We start from the raw sequence: 11,084 nt of genomic DNA on the forward strand, positions 1-11,084 counted from the left end.
TGACAGTAGATCACGAGAGCATTATGATGATGGATGGTTCATCAGAACTCACAAACAAGATGTAGTGGCATTATGGTCCATTCTAAAATAATTTTAAACCCTACTGCCTTTAAGCTAGAGAGCTGTAGATTTGACTACCGGCCTCAAGTGGTAGTCTTGAAACAGTGAAAAATGTATTAATGTCAGTGCTTCTGCTAGCAAAATTAGTTGATTTTGGTGGATGGAAATGGACATTCTGCCATCAAGAGCCCAGTGGGAGAATGCACTAATTGATAAATGGGCTGGAAATTGCTTGTAAAATAACGGTGAGCCTAACATCGCTTACCGTTATTAATGGGCAAATTGAAGAACAAGTTGTGGCGATCGCATGTGTGCAGTCAAATCTGGAACTTGCTCTTCCTGATTCACTGGTGATCCGAAAGCTTCACGTTAAAGGGACATCGCCGGCTGCAATCAACGGACCAGCAGGAACTTGCTCTCCTGCCCAGCTGGAAACTAACTAATCTCACCACAAAAAAGGTACACTGAGTTTTCTTAGGTCTAAACTAACTTTTAATGGCATGGTAAGTATTAATGACTACCAAACAACCTCTCTGGCACTGAAAATTAACTTTTAAAAATGTGGAGTCTCATTATTCCTGATTTTAATAGCTTTTGGAAACTTAAAAATAAAATTTCAAATTAAAACATTTTTTTTAATTTTTTCTTTCTGCCTCTTTTATCTTACTCTTTAAATCTTACCCTCTCTTTATTTTGCTCTCTCTACCTCGTTTTATTGTACGTTTACTAACTTTATCGGTTTTTAGTCTGCGTGGTTTGTCAATTGAGTTTCATTTCCTGGTTCTCACAACGTGGTTTGCTTCAAGCTATTTGGTTGAGGGGACATAGAGATCCTTTCCCCGCTCACACAGCCCAGGAATGAATGCTGCTGTTTTTTGAACTCGGATTTCAAGGAAGTTGACGCCAAAAAGAACACGGTAACTTAGTGGGTAAATTTAAATCTCATGAGCAGTGGTTCGGGACAGTTTCTTAGAGCAGTTGGTTCGCTGCTCAGAGCAATTTATGGGCCATGGTGAATCTAGAAAGGCCAGAGTATAATAGGCAGGAGATGTTCACGGCAATATGAATTTTCAAGGAGGGGTTAAGAAAGTCAGGATATGAGGCAGGAAAATGAACGGGATGTACTGTAGCTGTCTGCTCAAGCGTGTGGGGTGATGGGAGAACCCAATGAGATAATGTCTTTGTACAAGCCAAGGGGCAGTTGTTGATTTTAGGCATGTGGGAAGGAGGCAGATTTAAGTTCAACTGTCAATGAAATAATATGTTGATGTTTCAGGAGGTTTTCTGTTTAAAGAAGGATATGTAATTAAGAAGAATAATAAATTAATTAACACATAATAAAGATGGCACAGAAGATGATGTGTAGCGAATGCAGAATGTGGGAGCTCCTGGACGCCAGTGTGATCCAGGGCAAACACGTCTGCAGTAAGTGTCTGTGGCTTGAGGAGCTTCGGCTCAGTCATTGAACTGGAGGTCGAGCTGCAGACACTGCGACACATCAGGGAGGGGGAAAAATACCTGGACATTCTACTCCAGGAGGCGGTCGCACCCCTTAGGATAGGGACGTCTGAATTGGTCAGTGGTCAGGGACAGGAGGGTGTGACTGTGGGCAAGGTAGGTAAGGCGATCGAGAAGGAAGAAGTGGAAGAGCCTCAGCTTTGAAATTGTCCAACAGGTTTGAGGTGCTTGCAGCCTGTTTGGATGAAAGCTGCAGGGTGGATGAGCAAACTGACTGTGGCACCATGTACAGGAAGCCATTCAAGCAGGGGGAGTTAGTAGGAATGTAGTGGTAGTAGGAGACAGTATAGTCAGGGGGATAGACACAGTTCTCTGCAGCCGAGAATGAGAGTCCAGAAGGCTGTGTTGCCTGCCCGGTGCCAGGGTTCAGGTCATCTGCTCTGGGCTGGAGAGGAACTTGCAGTGGGAGGGGGAGGATCCAGTTGTTGTGGTCCACGTAGGTACCAATGACTTAGGTAGGATGAGGGAAGAGGTTCTGCTTAGGGAGTGTGAGCAGCTAGGGGCTAAATTAAAAAGCAGAACCTCAAAGGTAATAATCTTTGGATTATTACCTGAGCCACGAGCAAATTGGCATAGGGTAAATAAGATTAGAGAGTTAAATTTGTGGCTCAAAGATTGGTGTGGGAGAAATGAGTTTCTAGTCATGGGGCACTGGCACCAGTACTGGGCAAAGTGGGAGCTGTACCGTTGGGACGGGCTTCATCTGAACCGTGCTGGGGCCAGTGTTCTGGCGAATTTTTGTAACTAGGGTGGTAGAGAGGGCTTTAAACTAAATAGTGGGGGCAAGGGATCAAGTAAGGGAAGATGTGATAAATTAAAGAAAGAAGACAAGGCAAGAGAACAAGGTAGCAATAAGGGAAATGATAATCAGAGAGTGGCAGGCAGGGACACAGCATGCAAACTTAAGAATGGGGCAGTAGATAAGGCTAGAGGTTGCAAAAATAGTAAAAAGACAGCACTAAAGGCTTTGTATCTGAATGCACGTAGCATTCGTAACAAAATGAATGAATTGACAGCTCAAATAGAAATAAATATGTACAATCTGATTGCCATTACAGAGACATGGCTGCAAGATGACAAAGGCTGGAACCTGAATATTCAAGGGTACTTGACATTTCGGAAGGACAGGATGCTAGGAAAAGATGGAGAGGTAGCTCTGTTAATTAAGAATGGCATGAGTATAATAGAGAGAAATGACCTTAGTTCTAAAGACCAAGATGTAGAATCAGTTTGGGTGGAGATAAGAAATAGTAAAGGCAAGAAGTCACTTGTGGGAGTAGTTGAGAGGCCCCCTAACAGTAACCACACCGTAAGACAGGGTATACAGGAAGAAATAATGGGGGCTTGTGAGAAAGGAACAGCAATAATCATGGGTGATTTTAATCTACATATAGATTGGAAGAATCTGATTGGCAAAGGTAGTCTGGAATATGAGTTCATAGAATGCTTTCGGGATAGTTTCTTAGAGCAGCATGTTCTCGAGCCAACCAGAGAGCAGGCTATCCTAGATCTGGTCATGTGTAATGAGACAGGATTAATTAATGACCTGATTGTAAACGAGCCTCCAGGTAGCAGTGGTCACAATATGATTGAATTTCACATTCAGTTTGAGGGAGCGAAGAGTAAGTCTAAGACTAGTGTTTTAAACTTAAATAAGGGCAATTATGAGGGCATGAAGACAGAGCTGGCTAAAGTGAACTAGGAAATTAGGTTAAGGGATAGGTCAGTAGAGATGCAGTGGCAGACATTTAATGAGATATTTCATAACACTCAGCAAAGATACATTCCAGTGAGAAAAAAAGACTCTTGGGGAAGGATGTACCATTCGTGGCTAACTAAGGAAGTTAAAGATAGTATCAAATAGAAAGAAAAAGCATACAATTCCACAAAGATTAGTGGCAGGTCAGAAAATTGGACAGAATATAAAAAATAGCAAAGAATGACTACAAGAATAATAAAGAGGGAGAAATTAGAGTACGAGAGAAAGCTAGCTAGAAATATAAACAGATAGTAAGAGTTTGTACAGGTATTTAAAAAGGAAAAGAATAAGTAAAGTGAGTGTTGGTCCTCTAGAGAGTGAGTCTGGGGAATTAATAAAGGAGAATAAGGAAATAGCGGATGAATTGAACAGATATTTTGTGTCCGTCTTCACTGTAGAGGATGCAAATAACATGCCAGAAATAATTGTGAATCAAGAGGTGAAAGGGGGGGAGGAACTTAAAACGTTTACAATAACCAGGGAAAGGGTTCTGAAAAAAATATTAGAACTAAAAGCTGACAAGTCCTCAGGTCCTGACGGACTTCATCCTAGGGTCTTAAAAGAAGTGGCTGCAGAGATAGTAGATGCATTGGTATTAATTTTCCAAAATTCCCTAGATTCTGAAAGGGTCCCATCAGATTGGAAAATAGCAAATGTAACTCCTCTATTCAAGAAAGGAGAGAGAGACAGAAAGCAGGAAACCACAGGCCAGTTAGCTTAACATCTGTCATAGGGAAAATGCTAGAATCTATTATTAAGGAGGTTATAGCAGGGCACTTAGAAAATCTCAATGCAATCAGGTCGAGTCAAAACGGCTTTGTGAAAGGGAAATCGTGTTTGACTAATTTATTAGAGTTCTTTGAGGAAGTAACAAGCAACGTGGATAAAGGGGATCCTGCGGATGTGGTGTATTTGGATTTTCAGAAGGCTTTTGACAAGGTGCCACATCAAAGGCTACTACACAAAATAAGAGCTCATGGTGTAGGGGGTAACATATTAGCATGGATAAAGGATTGGTTAGCTAGCAAGAAACAGAGAGTAGGCATAAATGGGTCATTTTCAGGTTGGCAAGATGTAACATGTGGAGTGCCGCAGGGATCAGTGCTTGGGCCTCAACTATTTACAGTCTATATCAATGACTTGGATGATGGGACCGAATGTATGGTTGCTAAATTTGCTGATGACACAAAGATAGGAGGAAAGTAAGTTGTGAAGAGAACGTAAGGAGTCTGCAAAGGGATATAGATAGGTTAAGTGAGTGGGCAAAAATTTGGCAGCTGGAGTATAATGTGGGAAAATGTGAACTTGTCCACTTTGACAGGAGGAATAGAAAAGCAGTATATTATTTAAATGGAGTGAGATTGCAGAACTCTGAGGTACAGAGGGATCTGGGTGTCCTAGTACATGAATCACAAAAAGTTATTATGCAGGTACAGCAAGTGATTAGGAAGGCAAATGGAATGTTGTCATTTATTGCAAGAGGAATGGAATATAAAAGTAGAGATGTTTTGCTACAGGGCATTGGTGAGACCACATCTAGAATACTGTGTGCAGTTTTGGTCTCCTTATTTAAGAAAGGACATAATTGCTTTGGAGGCGGTTCAGAGAAGGTTCACTCAACTGATTCCTGAGATGAGGGGGGTTATCTTATGAGGAAAGGATGAACAAGTTGGACCTGTATACAGTGGAGTTTAGAAGAATGAGAGGTGATCTTGTTGAAACATATAAGATCTTGAGGGGACTGGAAGGGTAGATGCTGAAGGGATGTTTCCCCTTGTGGGAGAGACTAGAACTATGGGTCACAGTTTAAAAATAAGGGGTCTCCCATTTAAGATGGAGATGAAGGGAAATTTTTTCTCTCAGAGGGTCATGAGTCTGTGGAACTCCCTTCCCCAGAGAGCGGTGGAGGCAGAGTCATTGAATATTTTTAAGGCTGAGTTAGATAGATTCCTGATTAACAAGGGAGTCAAAGGTTATAGTAGGTAGACAGGAAAGTAGATTTGAGGTCACAATCAGATCAGCCATGATCTTATCAAATGGCAGAGCAGGCTCGAGGGGCCGAATGGCCTACTCCTGCTCTTAATTCATATGTTTGTATGTTCGTTAGCTTGTATTCATTTAATAATCAACAGTGAGTTATTTTTCAAAATCTATACACTTGTTTAATGTGTACCTCTTAAAATGTTACAGGATTGGTAAATAAAGTGCTAGGATTTCATGTTTTGACATATGCAGTAAAGAGGAAAAAAAACTATATTAGTTTGGAATAAAACAATAAACTGACAAGTACTATAAGGTACCACTGTATAATGTCATCCATTGTTATAAAATGTTTTAAATAATTTGGAAGCATTATTGATTTTGTGGAATGAACCCAGGTGATTTCCTCTTTGACAACACAGAGACGTGTCTGGGTTATTGTACAAAATACACCAGGCTGAGCATGTAACTGCAGTCACCATTTCCCCTGAGCCACCACTCGGCCTGCCTGCTCTGACTAGTGTAAACAGTTTAAAATTCTGCTTTAAATTCTCATTTAATAATTCAAAACATCAGTAACTTTCTAACTTGAGTAATTGTAATTTGCTGATCATTCACTTCTAAACCAATCCAAAATAAACATTCTACAACGGGGTGGGGGGAGGGAGAAATTGTTCCCTACTGTGCCCGATTTCTGGATGAAGAATAGGAGTTTGGGGGATGTATTTCTTCCCCCCCCCCCCACTCCCACAGAGATATGCAAAATTGGCAGGTGGTGATTTCTGAATGCCAAATCCAGCATAAACTGGGCGGGCCATGCGCTGGAGACCGCCATAGAAGAGATTACATTTTTGTTTTTGTTACTTACCTTAATATGCAACACTGGGCCACTCGCCACCCCCCACTCCACCCCCGGGCTCCTCCTTGTTCCATCTATAATTTATTTTATATAAATTCCTATTTGTGTTATCCAGCAATGGAAAGTGTTAAGTTTAGTCCCTCTAATAAGTTGGAGTACTCTCTTTTCCAAACTGAACCCTGTTCTCTGCCACTGTTGCTCTATAAAGAGCCTTTAATAGGCACACAGTAGCAGCACAGAACAACTCACCCTCGAATTTTAATTTGTTCCCTGTGGGGAAAAGACTTGTCTGGCCTTTGTGTTCACTGTCTGTCTTGCCCTAACACCCCAACTGAGATCAGGACGCCATTGTATAGGGAGTCATGGAATACAATCACATCCTATTATTCCACAGCAGCGTGTTTTGACACCTTATTAGTTTATGATGCCATAAGTGCCATAATAGCATTTTTAAGTAAATAACACAATGACATGATGTTCAGAATATCATTAATCCATTCATTCTTACTGGTTTTGTCCAATGAAGTGTATAAACATTACCCTGGTTTAGGGTTATGGTGAATCCTGTCATAATGGACTTTGGTCCAATGAAGCTCTTTCTACATTGAAAATATTAATTCAGCTTAACCACCAGAAAGTATTCATTATTACAGAAACACTGCAGAGGTCAAAAAATCCAGATGAACAGAAAAAGGGCAAGAAACTCAACAAAAGTTCCAACTCAAGTTACAATTAAGTAACTCTTATCAGCTAATCACAGAGTGCCATTGGACAAGACAATATATAATTGTTGTTATCAGTCTAATTGATATAACTATGTTACGATGTCACTACTCTGGGATTACCAACTTGATGTACTTTGGTTTGTCCTGCAGTGTGATATGCAGAGAATGACGGTGGAAGAGCTGAAGAGACTCCTTTATGAGGCGTTCTGTGAACATTTATCAATGAAAGACATAGAAAATATCATCATGACGGAAGAAGCGAGCCATGTGGAAAACCCAGATGAATGTCCTGTTGACATTGACAGTAAGTCCAATATAATACAAATATTGCACTATCTATTTCAGGCTTCCAGTAAACCTCTGCAACAGTCATCAATTCAACAAGTGTGTCTGAATGTTTGTTTCTGATTAAAGGATGAATATTTTCCAATGTGATCTCGAATCCCACTTGCACCATTGGATTGAGTACTTACTCTTTAAACAATAGAAAATAATAAACAAATGTAAACAAAAAGTCTTCCCTTGACCCGTTTTAAAATTGTGTTTCCTTGGTTCTTTTAGGTTTTCTCCACGCCATTTGGCATGAGGGGAGTAACTGGCTCTTAGGCCTCTGCTCCTGCCTTCTCGGAACTTGGAGGTACACGGGAGCAACCTATAATGACTCCCCCTCTGGTTTATCATCCCTCAATATGGACAAGCTCACTTCTGCTTGTTGCCTCACCCTTGTGGCATGATTGAGGTCACAAACTCAACACGAGGAACTACAAGGGTGTGCCTGCACCTTATCAGCCTGTAGCACAGTGTTGGCAGCATTGAGATGTTGCACCACCATACAACTCTTAAAAAGTAGGCTTTAAGATAAAATATAATTACACCCAGTTTAAGGTTTCAGGAACAGTATACTGTTACTATATACTTGTCCCAACAGTAGGAGACATCACTGCAGAAATTCTTTTCCTACTTGTGGGTTGATATTGGTAGAAATCCTTTTCACATTTCCATTGATGCTTAATTGACATTTTAAAAAAGCATAAGCTTTTTTTGAATCCCCAAGAACAAAGTGAGTGCAATCAACAGAAAGAATACTTGACATCTCCTGTAGAACATAAAGGAGAATTAGAGGACTTGTTGGAAGCATTGAGCGACAATATGCTTTTATTTAAATAAATACTGAATTTAATTGTATGTGAAAGCTTCTGAACTTTGGAGATTTGGTTCGTTAATAACTTTCTGAAACGATTCCAAACTTACTAAGAATCATGATTAAATGTAACTTTCTACTTCCATCAAAACGAATGGCTCATTAGTATTGGTGAGGAGAAGGGAAACAGTGTCACTATAATATTAAAAGCATATCGAGCAAGATGATTGCAATACATTCATTTTCGAGACTGTAATCCCAGAATAAAAATCAAAGATGATTTCCGCAGAGATATATGGGAACAGTTTAACGGGGTTTAAATAGTGATTGAAATAAGACCCAAGTATAGAGGGTGTTGCATAATGTACTGATGGAAAAAGTAGAAATTCAGGATTCACAAAAAATCACTCAGTTCTTGAAGATACAGCTAAGGGGCTCTGTAGAGCTTACGTAGCACTCATAGACCTCTTCAGAATGGTCTTCAAGATTATATAGGCGGGATGGAGACAGAGTGAGGAGATAGGATCCTACGTGTATTTGTTGTTTCAAAATATCCAGCTGTTGGAAGTGCAACTTCCAGAAGATGCCAGGAATTGTAAAAATATATATTTTCATATAGCCTTGAATGTGGTCACAGGGATACTCCACAATCACCTCTTTGTCACCTCATCTTCTCAGCTCATTGGAAAGAAAATCAACCTAACCATTATACTCTCAAACCAAACTCCTTTCCCAGCTTGGTGATTTGCAACTTTCACAGATATGTTCAATCAGGAGGGAATATTCCATAAAGGGGCTGGAGAAGAGGCTGTATTACACCTTCAAACAGATTTGGCCAAACCTAGACGAATTCTGTACCACACAAAGTCACTAACATGACTAACTTCACCTTATGATTAAATTGTGAAGTTTCAATAAAGGAAAACAGCAACAACTAAAGTTGAGGTCACAAGCTTTATACAGATGAGTAAATCAAATGTGGCTACAGCTAGATTACCTCAATGTATTTCTTTTTTTTATAGCTAGTTCTTTATATTGTTTTTGAATTATTGTTTGATGCTCTGTAAAACCTTTATGGTATCTAATTATGTTTGGCTGAGGGATATTGTTTCCTTTATTATATTCTTTATGATATTGAGAATCAAAACTATAATAAAGAATAATGCAGGTGTTAATTGTATGATTTATATCAATTAGTGTTAATTGTATTCAGGTGGTGGGTATCAATTGGGAACTTTCGTGTATCCTTTTTATAGGAGAGCTTAACTAGGGTGTGGTGTGTGTGTGAGGGGAATCTCTGTGAATAAAGGCTTGGAAGCAACTAGAGACCAGGCTCTAGTATTCTATCCATCACTACATGGCTATCCAATTTTAACAGCAGGGAGTAAGGGTATTTATCATAATAGACCATATTTTAGAATCTCCTACTGGAACGAAACACCCCATTGTGTTTAATATCGCCTTTTTCACGTGTGTATTGATAGTTGTTTTGCATTGCAGTGTACGGGAGATGTCCCAAAATCTTCAAATGTATAAATAATTTTCCAGTTATCTTAATTTCACATCAGCATTGAAAGTATGTGGAAAATATGCATTAGGTACATAAAGATAGGTATAGTTTATATGTACTTCAGCACAACATGGTGAATTCTACTGTACTGTAAAGTATTCCATATGTATTGTAATGTTGACTTTTGTAATACATAGTTGCACACTTCAGGATGGCAGCTATACTGCTCAAACATTGGGCTGAAAAATTGTGATCCATATGTTTAGATAGTAATACACAGAAAAGCCCACTAAGATAAGTCACGGTGCACATAGGGTTAATGATCCTTTAACAATTTTTATGATCTTGGAGAAAAAAACCATAAAATTATACTGAAAAAAATCCCATATGGCAATATTGTAGTACATTTTCAACTTGCCGCCTGATTGTAACACTGACATTGCACACTAGCCGCCTATCATAGAAACCCCCTGATTTTCACTCTCAATGATTTTAATGGAGGGGAAAATCAGGCAGTTTCTAAAATGGGTGGCCAGTCCACAACACAAGTTTTATGACCTGACGGAAAGTTGAAAATGATCTCCAAACAGTCTTTAATGATATGAATCCTCAATTTCTGTGAGATCAACTCTTCACTGTGTTAGACTTTACTTATAATACATATTTAAAAGGGTATAATGAAATTTTTAAATTACAAATTATTTTTTCTTCATGTGGACTTTGTGGCATGGAATGTATATTTATTGTTTCCAGGGCAAGTAATAGTCTCTCTGGTGATGGGGTAGTATTTATTCTAGAATTAGGTTCTTCATCTTTCCAATTGCCCCAGATTTAAAAGATTCTGAGTACATTTGAATTTTTAACATGTGTACTGTTAATATATACGTACCACTATATATTAGTTAAAGAACATGCATATCTGTCTCTTGCATGCAATAGACATTTAAAACATACTTGAGTCCCAAGCAAAAAGTCACCATTTTCATTTGACATTTGAATTTATCTGCTCTCACTGGGCAAGTTTTATCAGTTCTCAGTCAGGCCATTATATATAGCCCTGAGCAGCAAAAAGCTGTGCAGTTTTCAAGTGAATTCAGCAAATAAACTATTTTTGTTTCTATCTGCAGCATGTTCAACACAGCAGATCAAACAGACGTGTGTAAGAAAGAGTCTCATCTGTGCGTTCGCTATAGCTTTCATCATCAGCGTGATGCTTATAGCAGCAAATCAGGTGTTGAGAAGTGGGATGAAATAAGAGCATAGCCTCAAATCAGCCTGCATCTGGACAATTCAGACAAACTGACAGACAGCAGCCCGATTGCATGGTAGTCCTATTGATTTTGGAGTCCCGGAAGGAACATCCAGCCTATACAGGAATACAGGAAATTAGATGCATGATAATGCATGGATTTTAAAACACACGGTGATGTGACAACTTTTATTTTGTGAAACTTTTACAATGTTGATGAACAGGACCTATAGCATATCGTTAAGTGAGCCACTGACAGATGAAATCCACAGTATACACGACA

At 39.3% G+C, this 11,084-nt stretch overlaps 1 protein-coding gene across 1 annotated transcript in view; it reads left to right on the forward strand.

Moving 5' to 3' along the window:
• LOC137342374 (calcium-binding protein 7) overlaps positions 1 to 10,807 on the forward strand; it is a 57,374-nt gene extending 46,567 nt beyond the window's left edge. The window contains exons 4-5 of the mRNA XM_068006303.1: positions 7,052 to 7,205; positions 10,680 to 10,807. Coding sequence (XP_067862404.1) covers positions 7,052 to 7,205; positions 10,680 to 10,807 — 282 coding nt within the window. The remainder of the gene's footprint in view (positions 1 to 7,051; positions 7,206 to 10,679) is intronic.
• Positions 10,808 to 11,084: the final 277 nt, after the last annotated feature.

The sequence above is a fragment of the Heptranchias perlo genome, chromosome 25, assembly GCF_035084215.1.
Source record: "Heptranchias perlo isolate sHepPer1 chromosome 25, sHepPer1.hap1, whole genome shotgun sequence".
Taxonomy (NCBI): domain Eukaryota; kingdom Metazoa; phylum Chordata; class Chondrichthyes; order Hexanchiformes; family Hexanchidae; genus Heptranchias; species Heptranchias perlo.